General features: G+C 40.4%; 1 protein-coding gene across 1 annotated transcript in view; it reads right to left on the bottom strand.

Moving 5' to 3' along the window:
* Positions 1-4408: 4408 nt before the first annotated feature.
* The window catches only part of ZNRF2 (zinc and ring finger 2), a 72234-nt gene continuing 57216 nt past the window's right edge, over positions 4409-19426 (bottom strand). The window contains 3 exon segments of the mRNA XM_065400131.1: positions 4409-4477; positions 5653-5734; positions 6532-6637. Coding sequence (XP_065256203.1) covers positions 5677-5734; positions 6532-6637 — 164 coding nt within the window. The 3' untranslated portion in view covers positions 4409-4477; positions 5653-5676.

The raw sequence follows: 19426 nt of genomic DNA, 5'->3' as shown, positions 1-19426 counted from the left end.
CCTGCCCAAGGTCATTTCAGATGGCAAGAACTTAACTGGTGCAAGCTGCACCCGCTGACAAAAGCACTTGAGAAGTGGTTGAAGCTAGAGTTCTGACAAACGTTCCTCTTCCAATGAGATGGTGTAATGTATTTCTAACTGACATCAATGGGAGCTTTGTCCAAAGAAGGAGGGTAGAATAAATTCCTAAAAATCATATAGCATGTTGGGGTAGGAGGAGGAAGAAAAGAAGAAAGCTTTGAAGCTTATATATAAAGTTTGAGGGAGAGAAGCATGAACAGCAAAATTTTGCACTGGTCAAATCAGAGCTGAGATAACCCATTAGCACAGATAAGTTGGGAATCTTCATGTTAGCACTTCTGTATTCTGTCAGGAAACTCCCTCTCTACCACAGAATTAGCAAATACAAACAGCTACACTGAATCTAAGTGGAATCATTCTATTCCATGTGATAAAGCAGCTCAGAGTCATAGAAACTTGGAAAGGAACTGAAAGCAACTGCATTTAAAAAAATATTGGTTTGTCCCTGTTTCCTTAGAGATATCAAGAATATTAAGTTTTAACTTCCTTTTTTTTTTCCTGGAAGATTGAAGAGGGAACATCTTAAGCCCTCAAATAAAAGAACAGGAGTGCTCAATCTTTCAATAAGAAAGCTTTTATCCCAAGTTTGTGTCAGGAGAAGTTAGATATTATAACCAAAACATAGTTGCAAAAGTTCTGACTTAAAATTCCTTTTTCCACAATTGCTCAGGTTTTAGTCTTTTGTGAGGTCATAATCTTACTAGCTCTCCAGTCCTTTAGCAAAAATGGAACTCAAAATGAGATACTTGTAATTTTTCAGGGAAGTTTGTTTTTGTTTTTGAAATCATAAAACACCCTTTACATCATAATAAAGCAAAAAAGATCACAAAGAATTCACTCCCACCATTGTGGGTTACCTTCAAATGCCCCATTTAGAAATACTGCAGTACACTTCCCCTTGCACACTAGGATTGGGAGAGGCTCTAGTTTATAATCTATTTAAACTAATTTTTCCCCAAAATAAAATAGCTTACTTCAAATTTGCAGTAGGCTTCATCATCTTTCCTTTTACATTCCACTCAAATCAATGTCTAGAGTACATGCACAGTGAAAACTAGCTCACTATTTAAAACATAAGTGATAACCAATGCATTAAAGATACAAAAGACAGGATAATCACAGTCCTGTAACTATTAGCAGCATGGCTCTCTTGATACCATATGGGATGATCATACAAAACCCAAATCATAACCACTCCCTATCACCTTTAAATGAAACTTTTACTTGAGATGTTTGCTATACAATGAGGTTTTGAAAAACCTCACATTTCAAGATAACCTATGTCTACTCTTCTTTTCGGTAAGCAGCATGTATATGGCAAACCTGAGTATGGGAATTTGTTCACTCTTACATACTTGGGCAAGATATAGGTCAGATGAAAGAAAAACTGAAGCAATATAAATTGGCAATCTATATATTTACAGGCAGAAAATGTGGCACATCTAAATTTTATCATAACCTATTGGCTTCTAATGTGTGCAAGTGTGGTCTTCCTCTACTCAAAAAGAGTGAACGCTTTCCCCCTATTGAAGCACAGTGGTCCAAGACCTTGGTGAGGGGATATTTTTAAAATGAGGATAGGCTTAATTATGTAGTTATGTGTACACAATTTTTTTCATAATAGTTTGAGATGAAAGCTTACATACATGAACTTCCATAAGGAGTTCTGAATACAAGCTTATGTTTAATTTTTCCATATCCTTCCAAGTTTTGTCCACATTAAGGATCTAACCCTTCTTTCCTTGGCTCAGTCAAAACTTCCATTGACCTCAGAAGGAGTTTTGGATGAACCAGAAATCTAGGATTAGGCCCCAGGACTGAAGCCATCCTAACAACTCCAAACAGTCCAAAAAAAATCCACTCTCTCCAATGGCCAGGGGGGCAAACCTGCAAGCAACCACCATATATAAAAGTGACAGCTGCTGGCATGTTTCAACTACAGCATGGACACTGGCCTTAAACTTCTGAATGTGATGATAAATGCTGGGGAGTTTGTTCTTTCAACTATTTACTTATGCATTTAAATCTAGGAGATTCAGGTTTTGAAAAAGCAGCAGATTAATTGAAAGAGTGAATTACTGAAATCACACAAATTGTAAACAGATTCATGTTTAAATACTGATCTACTTAATCCCTAAGCCAAAAACTACCTACAACCTTGAAGCACAGGACACCAAAACACCCCAAACTTTCATTGTAAATTACAGAGGAATTTCTGCTCCAGCAGTTGAGCCCATAGTTTGTTGTGGATGGAGGATGATGAGCACTAAAGTGTATTGTGCATTGACACTGTATGGCATGAAGCTAACAGCAAATGTTAAATCAATATAAATGCAAAAAAAACTTACTTTCAGAAGATAAGTGATTCAAAATACCAGGAAAGTAAGCTTCTAGGCAACAATGTCCCTAATAAAATATTACAGCTGCTGCAACTTTTTCTCCTTAATACAAGGCAGCAAAACAATTCCCTGCAACAACAAAACCTATACTGGAAACTACTGTCAATCGTTGGTCAGGAGAACTTGTTTGATGTGACTACACAGTTTAAAACATGCCAGAGTCTGATCCTGCTCCCACTGAAATCAAAGAGTATGATTGGGACCTATAACTATAGATTCAATTGAGAGTGATTATGCAAGGGAAAAAAGCCCCATGGAAACTGTACTGTCAGTTGTCAGCATTAACCAGTTTTGATTGTGTCAGATTTGCAGCATAACAAAAGGCATTTCACAGCATAAAGTTTAAGGAAAAAGGTTCTCTAGACTAAAGTCATTTGACAAGCAAAATGGGGGATTCGTATAGTGTGCAATGCACTAATTCTTCTGGGTGGCAGCAGTTGCTCCTGTACTTGCCCTTTTTAATATGAAAGAGCAGCAACAAAGGAGAAAAATATAGAATTAAGAATACAATGCCAGCCAAATTAAGCACACAAGACAATACTTAGACACTTAAGAAAAAGGTGTTGTGTAATTTATTTTTGCTATTGAAACTTAACTAAAAATTGCAGTCACTAATAGTCAATCTATCCCTGTAATGTGAAAATTCAGAAGCTGCTACATATCCGTTCTTGAAATAAAATAATGTTTTCCTTCTAAGCTGTGATATCTGTTCCAGTTTGTTTTTGTTTTTTTAAATTGTGATGTTTTATGGGAATATTTATCCACATTTTGTTTGCTGTTTCCCCCTATGGATATCCCATGTTTGATAAGCCCTGATATATAAAGACAAATATAGTAATATAGGAAAATAGTAATAAATTAAACAAATGCAGGTGCGTGTTAAAAATACTGCCAAATGCTAATGTCCACATAAACAGATAAGTGATGTTAGGTGCAAATTACTATGGCTCTGCTATCAAGAAAATTTCAATTAAAAAATTTACGTATAAAAAGTGTTTCAAAAGTTAATGTAAATCCCACCCCCGTGTAATATCATTACTCTAATGCCTAGGAAACTTCACTGTGCCCATTTTTGCAGTTATTCCCCTAAACCTAAAGAGGCAGCCTGGAGATGAAAGTAGTACAATAAAATAATTACCTGAAACATTTAAAAAAAATACCCGTTAAACAAATTACCTTAACTGGCAGCACTTAAAATTGGTAAATTCTCCCATTAAAAAAAATTGCATAGCTGCAAGATTATGCTTTGCTGCATTTTTTACCGACAAGCTGTAAAACAGAGAAATTTTAGTACACTTAAATAGCAATACAGCATCCAGATTTCAACAATTCTATAGCTCAATCAATATAAGTTAGTCAGCTGCCTTCGTTTTATTCTTTGGACAGCATTCTGACAAAGGTTTAGTTAAAAAAAACTTTGAAATACAGTTTTCCTATGCAGAAGTAGTTTTCATTTCCTGTTCTTGAAGAAGGTGAAGAATGTACTGAGGACAGGGTGTGAATTCAGTGAATAAGGTCACACTGCTAGATTGCTTGCCATTTACTCTTCTTCAGCCTAAGAGAAGATTAAAACACTTCCACTCAAAAATATGGTGATCCTCATGAAAATGTTTCAGATAGTGTTGATTTAGAATGCATCAATTTCCATTTGGGGTAAGAAGAGAGACAACCATAACCTGCTTCTGCAGAGAACTTAAAAGTTAGACTGAAATTAGTAACTTTGGCCTTTCAAATACAAATCATCAATAACATCTGTGGCGAGAAGATTGTTACAGGATGTGCAGCATTTTCAAAATCCCTGCGTGTCCTTTATATGCATGTTTGGTATGCTGACTCTACTGGCAAGCAATTGGACTCGGCAGTTTTTGTTCCACACGATTGTCTATCTTTGCCTTTTCCAGACACACAAGAACACAAGTTTAAGCCAAGTATGTTCTCAAATTTGTGTTCAAAGACAGAATCTCAAATCCTCTACATTTTCTGATCCATGTAAGAAGCTGTGAGAAAACCAATAAAGATGACAAATATTACTTTCTCAGCTAGTTCAGTAAATTACACACATTAAGGCATTACCTGCTAAAACAAAAAAAATCCAAGGAAAATCTACATTTCCCTACTTCATATTTCCTAGTGTATCACTCCTATCTTCTACAATTTAAACACATTTGATTTAGCATCCTGAGTGAAATATCCTTAAGTATTTTCAAAGATAAACATCATTGCAAACAGCATCTTGTGCTTCTCCTATGGTTCAATACACCAGGGACAACATGTGACGCTCTATATACATGACTAATTTTTCACTTGGACTTGTGCTATGGGAAAAACAGTTGTCCCTGCAGGAATGTGTTCTTTGGCAAGTGTGACAGTGCATAACCCTCGCTAATATGACTGCAGTGTGAGCTGCAACACATACTTGTGAAGTAAAAAAGAAAGCAGAACACAAACAGTGCTTCAAAAAACCACTTCATTGTTTGGGGCAAAGAGTTCATATTCCCTGATTGCCATAGTGTTTAATATAAACCGTAACGTGTTTTGTAATGGTTGGAGCTGGTAGTTTAGTGTAAGCAAGTTACCTGAAAGAATAAAAATGCCCCTTTAGTCCTTTGACTAACTGGTTTCCAATCTAAACCGTTAATGCACAATACTAAAGAAGGAAAGCTTTGTATCTGTGTGAATGGGAGTGGGGCAGGCTGGGTTGTAACATTTTACATGCATTGCAGGAAAAACAATGCATGCTCAAATGTGTGTTGAAAGTAAAAAGCAGGATCTCACTGAAAACTATGTAACATTCCAAATGAAAAAAAAAAAGATTTCAGTCCAGAAAGAATGGTCATTCACTAAACTATCAAAAATTCTGGGGATTTGGTATTTTAAGTAGGTTTAGGTTACACAACAAAATAATCTTAAAAGGCTAATTAAAATTTCAGTGGCACTGCTGCTTGTCACTTTGCAGTAGTTAAACTGCAACTTATTCCAGACTACTGGATGTGAGGGTGCAGAAACCATTTATGGATTCTAGTAATTTAAATAGATAGTAAATATACTGGAACTACAATGAATTTACCAATTATTTTAGGTCAAACTTAGATCTGAGTGCATATTTAATGTATTTATTTATTTAGTTCTTATTACTGACAAGATCAATTAAATATGTAAAAAGAGAAGTTACCTACAAAAGAGGAATCTTGTCGTCTCAATCTGAAGGGTGTTCAGGACAAGATCTATTTACTTCAAACCACTCATCTATGCAGCTGTTGGAACATAAGAGAATAAATGGAAGGTAAGTATATTAAATACAATTACCAGCAATTGTTGTGTGTACTAAATAATTTTATCATAGTTAAAATAAAGTGACTAGAAACATTTGAGAGTGGGGGAGGGAGAGAATGTGTTTTAAGACCTAAGCTACTTCAACTAGAATGCGTGGCACAGTATTTTTCAACATTCACTAATCATTTTTAACATCCCTAAATCCCAATAAAATAAAGCATATGGTACCACGCATTAAACATTAGAGAACTCAATGTGTAAGTTGTTGTAACTGTTTATTTCAGAAGTTTTAAAAAATTTACAAATTACTTTTTGTACTTTTCATTTCTTAAGAGGGACACCATCACCCTAATCACTCTGCTGCCTGCAATTTTTGCCCATTGTTACAAACATCATCTAAAATGACTATAACAGATCAGAGAAAAAAAATACACATTTTTCAATTTTACTCTGTGCATTCAACAGACCCTGTGTGCACGTATAGGGATTTTTACTGTTTCCCCTGTATAGAAAATGTCCCCCTTTTGTTTCTGGGAGTTTTTCAAACAGCAACAAGAGAAAAACAGAAAAGGAAAATTTGACTGTAAGAGCAAATATACTTGGGTAGGGGAGGATAACTCAAGATGTAGTACCTCAAAGTACTTTTAGCTAAGTTTTGTTTGTTTTTTAAAGTGACAAGATGTTAATTGTCTCTTTAAAAATCCCTTATAAAAATTACTCAGCCAATGTTGGCATATGGCATTTTATCTGGGAAGAATACAGCATGAAGAATACTTGCCCTTTATGATATATGCATAGACAAGGCAGCCGTGCTATAGTATCCCCTTGCTGCAGCTCTTCCAGGCATATTGCACACTCCCCAGCATCTTTACTAAGCACATCCTCTGTAGAAACAGGGCAGTTTTAAATGGTTAAAAAAATCAACACTTAAGGCAAAACTTTCATAACATTAACACAATTATACAACACAAAATTTTAAAAGGTTCCCTTTCAGCACAAGATGTGAAATTAAGCATGTTTATAATGTCTGATGATGTAAGACGGGGTAGGCAACGTATGGCACACGAGCTGATTGTCAGTGGCACTCACACTGCCCAGGTCCTGGCCACCGATCCGGGGAGCTCTGCATTTTAATTTAATTTTAAATGAAGCTTCTTAAACATTTTAAAAACCTTATTTACTTTACATACAACAATAGTTTAGTTCTATATTATAGACTTATAGAAAGAGACCTTCTAAAAACGTTAACATGTATTACTGGCACGCGAAACCTTAAATTAGAGTGAATAAATGAAGACTCGGCACACCACTTCTGAAAGATTGCCAACCCCTGATGTAAGAGGTCTGTTATCAGGAGTCTTTAGATCACAGCTGTAGTTTAATTTGATCTCTTGTCTCTGACTAAATGCAGTTGTACAACAAAGGGAAGTACTGTAGGACTAAATAACAAATACACCACCATACTGAAGCAGTGCTGCTATAATTAAGGGTCAGTTACTCTTAAAATTGACAGAGACAAAGAACCCACCACTACCATCACCCTAGTTCTGAGTTCAGAGCATCTGCACACTACACAGCATAGAAGCTGTAACTCAGTACCAGTACTAAACACTGAAGAAGTTGGATTCTCAGGACCCTAATGGCTCCAGTTCATTTTATGGGGAAAGGGGTTTTTCCTCATTGCCGCCGCCTCCTCCTCCTGCCCAAGTGCACATATTCTGCTTTAAACACACACTTGAGCTAGAGGCTAAGACTGAGCCTGGACAAGTGGCTTCTCTGAAAAGAATGCTGCAGCCTGACACCTTCTACATCCTCCACCCCCAGAGTAATTAACTAGGTAGAGACCACACTGGCATCCTCCCTCTAAGTATCCAGTCCCCCCCTTGCTTCCTCCCATTCATTCCTCCACTGTATGCCTGGCCCCTTCCGCACCAGCTCTCCTGTGAGCACCTGGTTCTGCTGTTGCCTCCCACCTACCCCAACTATCAGCCTGTTTCCCCTCCCCACTTGCTTCCCTCCCATTCCTATCATCCAGCCCTTCAAGAGGAACCAGAGTTCTCCATCACTGCAAACTGGTATATGGTATGGCTCACAGACCCTAAATTCTGCAAGGTCCCCTGATTTTGTGGAATCAATACTACGTCTGTAGTTAATGGGAAGATTAGGCAGTTGCCAGAAATGCACAGAAGACACTTTTAAAATGGAAGTTTTCATGAAAAATATTAGGGTGATATAGTAAAAGCTGTATTTTCTGGATACTTTTTTTTTTTTTTAGCAGCAGTGCTTGATGCAAAATTCAGCATCGGTACAACACAAATCAAGAGGCCTGACTACCCGAATTTAGGCCCATTGTACTGTAGAGTACAAGACATAGCCTAACGTGGATTTACACAGTGCAAGGACCATAACCAAAAGGGACATTCAGGGTGTCACAGCAAAAGAGCTGGCAATCCATGGCAGAGCTGAATGTTGCATTCCTAAAAAGGGTAACGTGTGTGCTGAATGCCCCTTTTGATTAACTCTTTAGGGTACTGGTTTTCAAAGTGCAGGGCACAAGGAGATCACCGGGGATGCAGGACCAGGCAACAGCAGAGAGAGGGTACAGGGGGCAGCCCTTCCCCAGCAATAGCCTGCTGCTCCTCCCCACTCCTTTCCAACCATTGGGGACTCAGACTCTGCATGCTTGCCCCAGCCCAACAATTCGTTCAGCCACAGCAGTGTGTATTTTAAACCCTTCAGAGCCTGCAGAAGCAAGGTACTCTGTGCTGGGGGGAAGGGAGAGGGGTAGAGAAGAGGAAGAGATGAGAAGCCCCAGTCTGCATCATGCTGCCATGAGCTCCTCCAGGGATGGAGCCAACTAGGTTTTGCTGCACTCCTGGCATAAGCCGCCTGCTTCCCTTAGGAAGTCACTTTCTACCCTGGTCCCTGGATGGGTGGGGAAGGGCCTGTTATGGGACTCCCATAGAGAAGGAGGGCTTAGCAAAAATGTTTGGGAACCTCTGACTTATGGCATTCAGCACATCACTCCAAAATCACTAGATTTTTAAAAAAATGCGCAGGTTTCCTTTAAAATTGTGAACAAAGCTTTCAAAGTTTCTATGGCACCTGGGGGAAGGTCGTCCCCCCCACCCCCCCGCGAATCAGAGGGAATCCAAGATGGTTATCTGAGGAGCATGAGTAGACAAACTAATTCTTAAGAAACCACATACTCTAGTAATGAAGAAAAGGAAAAACGCAGCATATATTTGCACTGTTTGTAGGCGATCTACAAAAAAAAAAGGGGGGGGGGTTTCCAGTTGGTTTCTGTTGCTCTTTAATAGAGAAGTGGAACTTTACATGAACATTAGGGGCATTTACTATTCTCAAGTGATAAAAAGATGGAAACAGTGCCATATTATCTTGCAGAATCTCACATTTACTGCTGAAACTTCCATCAAAGACATTAAGAATTTGCCCAGAAGAGGGTGCTAGGGGTACACATTTTTCACTTGACCTCTTGAATTAACAGATGTTTCAATATCTGGAAGAAGGCAACAACAAAAAAGAAGAAAAAGGACAAAGACAATTACATTTGTCTGTTTCACAGGGAGGTTCTAGGCTTTCTCCAAGGGTTTACTCATCTCACTGCTTCCCTCCCCTTCAACGCCTCTCTTTATGGGTACTGCTGCAACATGGTTCTCTTGGTCCTCTGAACATATCTATTCTACCTCCTCATTATGGCCACATAAATAAATGCTATTAAAAATAATTCACATGCATATATACCACACACTCTCAACAAGAACATTTTTGTCACAGAACAACTTTGCTCTAATCAGAGGTTTCACTATATTCAGAGTTGCAACTGGCACACAGAACCATGCACTAGGTCCTTCTCCCCCGGTACACTCAAGCATGGTGTCACTTTAGTCAGTCCCAAAACTGACTGCATAAACTGAGGCTTTTGTATAAAGTACTTTAAAAACAAACATTTACATAACTGAAGACATTCTTACAAGAGAAAGCCAAACCCGTCAATTTAAAAAAAAAAATCATTTACTATGGTTAAAAGGCTCATAAGACATAAAACATTTATATGAATTGTTGTATGCACTATTCTTTACATTATACACTGGGGTTATTGTATACTGCACAAACTTGTATTACATAGTCCTGATACCAGTTTTCTGTATCTTTGCAATACTCTGGGGTAATACAAAGGCAGACATATCTGGTTGTACAAAAAGTGTTCTTTTTCTACCTGGTACCCAAAGATACTATTAGACTTTGTAACAGGTTATGAAGTTTCCAATGTTTGTATGCTCACCCTTCCATATATATGGTGAGCAAGTCAAACTTCTTGCATTTCCTCACCCTCCCACCCACTCATGTGCACAAGGAAAACACTCACCTGTCTAAATCTTTAAGATGTCTAACTGAAAATATCCAATTATAAATAGATTCCAAGCCAACATAAATTGCTCTCACATTTGATAACATCTACAGAATGACGACAGTGAAACTGACTGTAGTCAGGGGACCCAAGAGACTTCATATTTAACTTATATAAAAGAGATGAAATGTAGTCAAATTAGCAGAACTGGATAAACCATAAAGAATGGGGGGGGGAAAACAAAAAAAAAACCCTCATGCCTTGATCTAGTCAGAATTCCCAACTGTCCCCATTATACACAACCACCCAGGGTACCAGCCCTAGATCACTCCAGATGGAAGTCAGTTTAAGGTCCATTTAACACTGATTTTTAAATGCATTTGTCATGGAAACACATGGCTAAATAATATTTTGCTGATCCACTTGTAGTGTGCAGCAGCCAGTTACATTTCTCATGTTTCCCTGGCTGTGAAAGGATCAAATGATTCCACACTAACAAAGAAAGGGAAAATAGTTCAGTCTTTTAAAAGGTTTTAATCATAACATACGCTGATGTTACTACATTATAGGTATTATAAAAATGGAGGTTAGGGAAAGAGGGAGAAAAGTGGAGACATTTTTCACTAACTAGGAAGCGAAAGGGGTGAGGCAAACTCATCCTCCCTTTCAGCTATTAGAGCAGAGGTGGGCAAACTGTGGCCTGCGGGCCACATCCGGCCCGCGGGGCCGTCCTGCCCAGCCCCTGAGCTCCCAGCCAGCCCCTCCCCTGCTGTTCCCCGCCCCCGCAGCCTCAGCTCACCGTGTCGGGAGTGCGGCGGCGTGGCTGGCTCCGGTCAGGCGGCGTGGCTCAGGGGCAGATTTACAAGTGAACACAGGGTGCCCCGGCACGGGGCTCCCAACAACAGCAGGGGGCCCGAGGGCCGGGCACTTGGGAGCTCAGCACCGGCGCACCCCCTGAGGGGGGGGGAGGGGCTGCACTGCGGGGGCAGGAGAGCAGGCGGGTGGTACGGGTGGCAGGAAACGCGGCCGAGAACTCAGGAGGAGCAATGGGCAGCCGCGCAGCCGGCCGGAGAGAAGCGGCGCTTTGAAGGGGAAAACGCTGCTTCTCTCCAGCTGCATGGCTGCCCCTGCTCCTCCTGAGTCCTCCTCCCATGCTCGCAGGGCCACATTCCGAAAAGGGTGAGGTCCCAGGGGGCGGTTAGGGGCAGGGGGTCCCGGGAGGGGTGGTCAGGGCGGGGATCCCAGGAGGGGGCGGTCGGGGGACAAGGAGCAGGGGGGATTGGATGGGTCAGGAGTTCTGAAGGGGGCAGTCAGGGGGCAGAAAGTGGGAGGGGGCAGATAGGAGGCAGTGGCCAGGCTGTTTGGGGTGGCACAGCCTTCCCTACCTGGCCCTCCATACCATTTCACAACCCCGATGTGGCCCTCGGCCCAAAAACTTTGCCCACTGCCCCCCCCCCCCCCCCCGTGTTAGAGACTCCTACTAGCCAGAGTCTGATATAAAAGATGTAGCACACAAGCAGGGGTTGGTGTTTCTTACCATGATTTGCCCAAGTCCCCATCCTTATATTTATCTACCTCTGGCTAACAGGATTAGTATTTCAACTAGTAGGTATATGGTAGATTTTTCTAAAATCTTCTCTCGGGATTCATGGAGTACAGTTTACACACCATACCCGTACTTAGACTAAAATATATAGTACTGGATGAAGGTACAACCATCACAGCAAGTTTTCACACACTGTATCAATTAAAAAAAAAAAAAAAAAACCATCACCACAGCTTTTTTTAAAGTCTTTAAAAAGTCCCCAAATACAATTATATTAATAATTAATTATATATACTAAATTAAAATAGTTACAAGCAGAGATTGAAATATTTATACACCACCACCACCACCTAGCCCAAGGACTAAAGCTTACTCACAAGGGTGAGGGAAAAAAAAAAAAAAAAAATCTGATGACAGCCTCTCCGAAGGCCAAGCCTACCCAAATTCAAACAAACAAAACAGCTGTGTATTGTGCTTTTAATTAGAACATTGACACTCAAGTTATTTAATCAAATCAAGTGTAATTTGCTACCAAGGCTGACCAAATAGTACAGAAGAACATTTGAATAATATATTGTTCTAGAAATACAATTGAAATTTTTCAAAATAATCTATCTATTCACTGAATAGTATTTGACCAACTCAAAAATTGTTTGACCACCACAAATAAGTATTGCCAAATCAATGTACTGGTGAAAATTCATTGAATATATTTATTAAATACTAATTTATCAGTCTATTTTATTACGTCTTTCCGGCTTGTTATTTTCCCCCATTCCCATCTTCACTATTTTCTCCTCTCCCTTTCCTACAGAAGATCATGATGTATCTTTACTGAAACTTGTCCATGCAGCAACAGAACAAAGATCTGATTATTTGCTGTTCATAGGGTTCTCTAAGTATCAGTAGCAAAAAATGAGAAGACCAGTCAGTTGTCACTCCAAAGCAGACTGCCTCTGCTGCTGCTCATAGGTTGCCAACAATGTTGCCTGTCTGCAGTCTTAGGGTACATCTACACTTACCGGAGGGTCCGGCGGCAGGCAATCGATGTTCTGGGATCGACTTATCGCGTCTAGTGAAGACGCGATAAAATCGATCCCTGATCGCTCTGCCGTCGACTCCGGAAATCCACCACGGCAAGAGGCGGCAGCGGAGTCGGCGGCAGCGGTCGACTTTCCCCCGTCCTCACAGCCAGGTAAGCCGACCTAAAATACGCAACTTCAGCTACGGTATTCACGTAGCTGAAGTTGCGTATCTTAGGTCGGACCCCCGCTGTAGTGTAGACCTAGCCTTAGGAAGGCAGGGCTAAAACAGTTACATTTAGTTCACATGTGGAAAGTTTTCTTCAAAACTAGGAGACTGGGAAGCATTTTTATTTTTTTTAAATGAAAACTTACATTCTGCAAAAGTTACTGGCTCTTAATCAGGACACTGATTGCTGATCACAGGCAAGTGGAATTTTCAAGCCTGGGTATCATCAATTGCGTCTGCTAAAATCCCCTATAAACTATTGCATTTATTGAAACCACAAGGAATTCTATATTAATGCTACATTAGTAAATCTAGAAATTCAGAGTTAAGGTTGCTTGCAAAACCTTAACTTTCCCCTCTTCCTGTATCCTTTAACAACCTACCACTAACATCCCAGTGGTACCAAAACATATTCACATTGTGCCTTTTCAGACATTTCCATAATGCACCACATAACATACATCACCTGTCCTTGCTATTTCAGCCCATACTCTAATGAACAAGCTGCACTTGGAGCCACCTACCAAGATACAAAATTCATCAGTCTGTAATGAACCTGCTACAACAGTTTGACATTTACCAGATGCCAATCAAATACCTGTCCCTCCCTCTCCTCTCTATCTATTCCCGTTATAGTACAGATATCATTTTTATATCCCACGATCTAAGTATTATCCCCCCAAACCATCACTAACACATCACAATTTTCTACCTGGAGTACAAACATTCTACCTATTTTCCCTCTCAATGTTGTTCCGACACCAACATATAAGCAGATATCCACTGCGACTAACGTATAGTATACAAACACTGGTTACCGTACTCAGTTCTGCAACCTCATACTCACAAATAAACATAACTTTACCAATACTACATATAGAACAAAGGTGGAAAATTTTGAAAAAGTATTTGAAATAGCATAGAAGCTAATCTACATGCATACTGAGAGGAAAAGGGAGAGAAGGTTATTTGTGAACATTTAATTCTGCATTTGCAGACTGTCAAAATTTTATTTAAAAGTTGTTTTGGAGAATACAAACTTCACACATGAAAAATGTACCCAGAAATCAATCCTGAGAAATAAGTAGGTTCCTCTCTTTTGGACACATACTGACAATTTTCAGTAAAAATATCATCAGTATTATGAATAAAGCAAAGAAAACACAAATAAGTTAAATATTTTATAATTAATTATTCAGAGGGGGATCAACTAAAGGCTGATAGCTCTAGACATCTTGATCTAATTCTAAATTGGATTAGCCCTGTTAAATAATTTGGAACAGCAGAGATTTTGTATACCAATGATACTGTTCTGTGGTAGGGTGACCAGATGTCCCGATTTTATAGGGACAGTCCCAATTTTGGGGGCTTTTTCTTATATAGGCTCCTATTACCCCCCACCCCCTGTCCCGATTTTTCACACTTACTGTCTGGCCACCCTATTCTGTGGTAATTACATAAGTCACATTAGCAGAGACCAGGATTCAAAAGTCTACTTCTAAATTGTGTCCACTACTTTGAATAAGATTTCAACAAAGTGCAATTCTGCAAAGACCATTTAAGTCAAAGTCTTATACTTAACTTTCATGCTGCCAAAGATGCAAAATTAAATATGAATTACCATCTCTAAACAAATACCTCTACTGTAAATGTAGGTCAAGGCAATATGATTAAAGCAGACAGCAAATTAATAATAATAATCTATATTTTCAAGAGAAAATATATTGGTTTTATAAAAGGCATCCAAGGAAATTCCATGCTTTATTTCATAATGGGAACAGTCACCATTCAGACCAAGCATCCAAAACAAACTATCTTTTTCAGCTGTGTAAAAGACAGGCACTATAACTTGATAGAGAAATGTCAAGCATTTTACCTGGAAAAAATTTTTGTTTTGTTCTTAAACCCTCAATGATAGCAGTAGAAAACAAAAACAGCTCAAATGTGCACTTTCCTAGAAAATCAAGAGTGACAATATGTTTTCCACATTAACAGTTCAGCAGCAATTATGTATGGAATACAATTTTAGGCCAATGGTAGTTGTCTTTCAGTACTTATTTAAAGATCCTGCAATTTCAATCTTCATCCTCTATCCCAGTGGTCTCCAAACTTTTTTGATCGTGCACCCCACCAGTAAAAAATTTTTGAGCATGCACCCCCTGCTGCGCCGGCTCTACCATTTTTGCCGAAGGGAAAAAAAAAAAGAAAAAAGCCGCTCGGACTCCCGCCTGAACTGCCAAAGCAAATAAATAAATAAATAAATAAATAAATAAGCGCTTCTCCTGCTGCGTACCCCCAAGTATCCTCTTGCGTGCCCCACTTTGGAGACCAATGCTCTATCCTAATAGTTGAAATACTGACTTATTTAAACTAAAACTTCATCTTCTGTGCTCTTAACAGGACAAGAGCAGGCAAAAATGGCTTATGACTCAACATGTTAAGGAGTTTACTGTAGTAAAATATAACTAGTTATCTACCTACAAAAGACAATCCAAAAGGTTGAAGACAAAGTTTGTGTAGGAGATCCATTGTTCATTAAATGATATAGTTGCTAATTTATAGAAATGGTGTGATCCAACGGTAGTCAGCAATGAGAGTTTGCTTACCTACATATATACATAGGGTAAACTACATCTAAAAACTACAAATGAAAAATTAGAGAAAACCTGAGAACATTTAAGTTATTGACTTTATTCTATGCAACCATCATGACTAGAAATCCACGGTGGTGGTCTGAAGAAGCAGAGAAAACAGCTACAACTTCTTCTCAATTCACTTTTTACCTTGGGATGGAACTGAATTTATATTTTTAGTTTAGTTAAACTAAAATTTAAGATTAGGGAACAACCAGAAGAACGGAGTATTGGATGCAAGGGAATAAAATAGAACTCCCCCACTAAAGAAAAACAGCAGCACAGCCCCGAAGAAAATCAGTTTGAGAGAACTGCTCTATAGGACACATGGCCCAAAACTCAAATTAAGCCAGGCTTCATCTCTTGTGAGGAAAGATCCAGGTTGATCTACACAGGTGGGAATTTGTGACCATCGGATCATAGAATATCAGGGTTGGAAGGGACCTCAGGAGGTCATCTAGTTCAACCCCCTGCTCAAAGCAGGACCAATTCCCAACTAAATCATCCCAGCCAGGGCTTTGTCAAGCCTGACCTTAAAAACCTCTTAGGAAGGAGATTTCACCACCTCCCTAGGTAACCCATATTCCGGTGCTTCACCCCCTCCTAGTGAAAAAGTTTTTCATAATATCCAACCTAAACCTCCTCCACGGCAACTTGAGACCATTACTCCTTGTTCTGTCATCAGGTACCACTGAGAACAGTCTAGATCCATCCTCTTTGGAACCCCCTTTCAAGTAGTTGAAAGCAGCTATCAAATCCCCCCTCATTCTTCTCTTCTGCAGACTAAACAATCCCAGTTCCCTCAGCCTCTCCTCATAAGTCATGTGCTCCAGCCCCCTAATCATTTTAGTTGCCCTCCACTGGACTCTTTCCAATTTTTATACATCCTTCTTGTAGTGTGGGGCCCAAAACCGGACACAGTACTCCAGATGAGGCCTCACCAATGTTGAATAGAGGGGAATGATCACGTCCCTCGATCTGCTGGCAATGCCCCTACTTATACAGCCCAAAATGCCGTTAGCCTTCTTGGCAACAAGGGCACACTGTTGACTCAGATCCAGCTTCTCGTCCACTGTAACCCCTAGGTCCTTTTCTGCAGAACTGCTTCCTAGCCATTCGGTCCCTAGTCTGGAATAGTGAATGGGATTCTTCCGTCCTAAGTGCAGGACTCTGCACTTGTCCTTGTTGAACCTCATCAGGTTTCTTTTGGCCCAATCCTCTAATTTGTCTAGGTCCCTCTGTATCCTATCCCTACCCTCCAGCGTATCTACCACTCCTCCCAGTTTAGTGTCATCTGCAAACTTGCTGAGAGTGCAGTCCACGCCATCCTCCAGATCATTAATGAAGATATTGAACAAAACCAGCCCCAGGACCGACCCTTCGGGCACTCCGCTTGAAACCGGCTACCAACTAGACACGGAGCCGTTGATCACTACCTGTTGAGCCCGACGATCTAGCCAGCTTTCTATCCACCTTGTAGTCTATTCATCCAGCCCATACTTCTTTAACTTGCTGGCAAGAATACTGTGGGAGACTGTAACAAAAGCTTTGGTAAAGTCAAGGAATAACACATCCACTGCTTTCCCCTCATCCACAGACCCAGTTATCTCCTCATAGAAGGCAATTAGGTTAGTCAGGCATGACTTGCCCTTGGTGAATCCATGCTGACTGTTCCTGATCATTTTCCTCTCCTCTAAGTGCTTCAGAATGGATTCCTTGAGGACCTGCTCCATGATTTTTCCAGGGACTGAGGTGAGGCTGACTGGCCTGTAGTTCCGCGGATCCTCCTCCATCCCTTTTTTAAAGATGGGCACTACATTAGCCTTTTTCCAGACATCCGGGACCTCCCTCGATCGCCAGGAGTTTTCAAAGATAATGGCCAATGGCTCTGCAATCACATCCGCCAACTCCTTTAGCACCCTCGGATGTAGCACATCCGGCCCCATGGACTTGTGCTCATCCAGTTTTTCTAAATAGTCCCAAACCACTTCTTTCTCCACAGAGGGCTGGTCACCTTCTCCCCATACTGTGCCGCCCAGTGCAGCAGTCTGGGAGCTGACCTTGTTTGTGAAGACAGAGGCAAAAAAATCATTGAGTACATTAGCTTTTTCCACATCCTCTGTCACTAGGTTGCCTCCCTCATTCAGTAAGGGGCCCACACTTTCCTTGACTTTCTTCTTGTTGCTAACATACCTGAAGAAACCCTTCTTGTTACTCTTAACATCTCTTGCTAGCTGCAACTCCAAGTGTGATTTGGCCTGATTTCACTCCTGCATGCCTGAGCAATATTTTTATACTCCTCCTTGTTCATTTGTCCAATCTTCCACTTCTTGTAAGCTTCTTTTTTGCATTTAAGATCAGCAAGGATTTCACTGTTAAGCCAAGCTGGTTGCCTGCCATATTTACTGTTCTTTCTACACATGCTATTGCCCTGTTTCCAACTTCTGTTGAGTTGATCTGCCTGCAGGTTTAGGTACCCTGGGATGTTAAGTCCTCTCAGGGTAGCCAATGGTCTTTTTTTAGGTAAGTGGAACAGAAAAAAGTGTGTGTGTGTGTGTGTGTGTCACTCCTATCAGTTCTCATACCATCACCACCACCACACTGTTGGTCCCAATGAAGACATGGTGACACAAGCTGGACTTCTTCCTGGTAACACTATCAGTGGGTGGACTTGGCCTCCAGCTCATAATTCAAAGGGTTCTGCTCCTTGCCTGCCTATCATCCCTGGTCAAGTTCTTCCATTGAACAGGCCCCATCCTAGCTGAATTTGTTCATATCTATGGTTAGGCTGATTCCAAGGGTAGCATGGTTCCTGAAGAGGTATCCCTTGGGACATTGTAACTATTCATCCATCAGACTGAGTTCTTTACTATTCCTGGGAGATGGACTCTGAAGTCTTAAGTTTTCTCCTACCAATGAGAGAATCTGGATGAGAAACCAATGCAGAGTCCTTGAGTGGGACTGAGCACACAGTACTAAGCCCTAGCATGACACTGGTGTACCTATGATGGACATGCATGTCTGGAATAAAAGTCTGTTGTTATGGGGGGGAAAAGGAGTCATGAGAGCCTTTATCCTTAGAAGCTTCTCCTGGAAGTGGAATACTTTGACAGTATGGAGGGGAGAGGGGGCAAACTGTAGGGATGAAAAATATCTAATCTAAAGGTGTGCCTTAGTTCCATGTCTTCTTCTCCTCTACCAAGTCCTGTTGCTAGTCTCAGAACTGAAGCACAGCTAGCTTGCCTAGTTCTTTTCCACTTTCAGAAATTTACCAGATGACTGAGGCATCTCTGCAGAAGCCTGGAATGGGGTTGGATTTCATGTAGTGTCAGTACACTCAGGCCACACTATATAAAATGGGAGTGAAGGTTGCAATCTGGGGATTACTTCAGTTTTCTAGTCTAATTCATGGTTATCAACAAAAAGCTAAAATCAAAAGGCACAAAGTCTCTCCCTGAAAAACTTTTTTCCTGGCATCACTGATTAGGCAGACAGAATAACGGAAGAACCTGAGGTGGAGATGCTCGTGCCAGAAATCTTTGCGTATGGATTCCATATCTTTTGCATGATTGCCAGGAGACAGAACTAGGCTGAGAAAGTGCACTAGTGGCAGCCATGGTGCTAGAATTATGTTTTGCAAGGACAGTTTGGATTGAAGCAAGAATCAGAAAAATTAGGGCAGTGAAGCAAAGTCACTGCAAAACATTTCCTCAAAATTATTTCTCCTGCTCAAGGCAAACGACTTTGCAAACTACTCCTATTCCAAAACACAATCACCTTGGGCATATAAACTTAATTCAAAGTACACGCTTCAGATAAAGGCAAAAAAACCCTCCAACCTCAAATTATGAGCAAATGTAAAAAAATGCTG

The sequence above is a fragment of the Emys orbicularis genome, chromosome 2, assembly GCF_028017835.1.
Source record: "Emys orbicularis isolate rEmyOrb1 chromosome 2, rEmyOrb1.hap1, whole genome shotgun sequence".
Classification (NCBI taxonomy): Eukaryota; Metazoa; Chordata; order Testudines; family Emydidae; genus Emys; species Emys orbicularis.
This window is presented reverse-complemented; position numbering and strand designations above follow the sequence as displayed.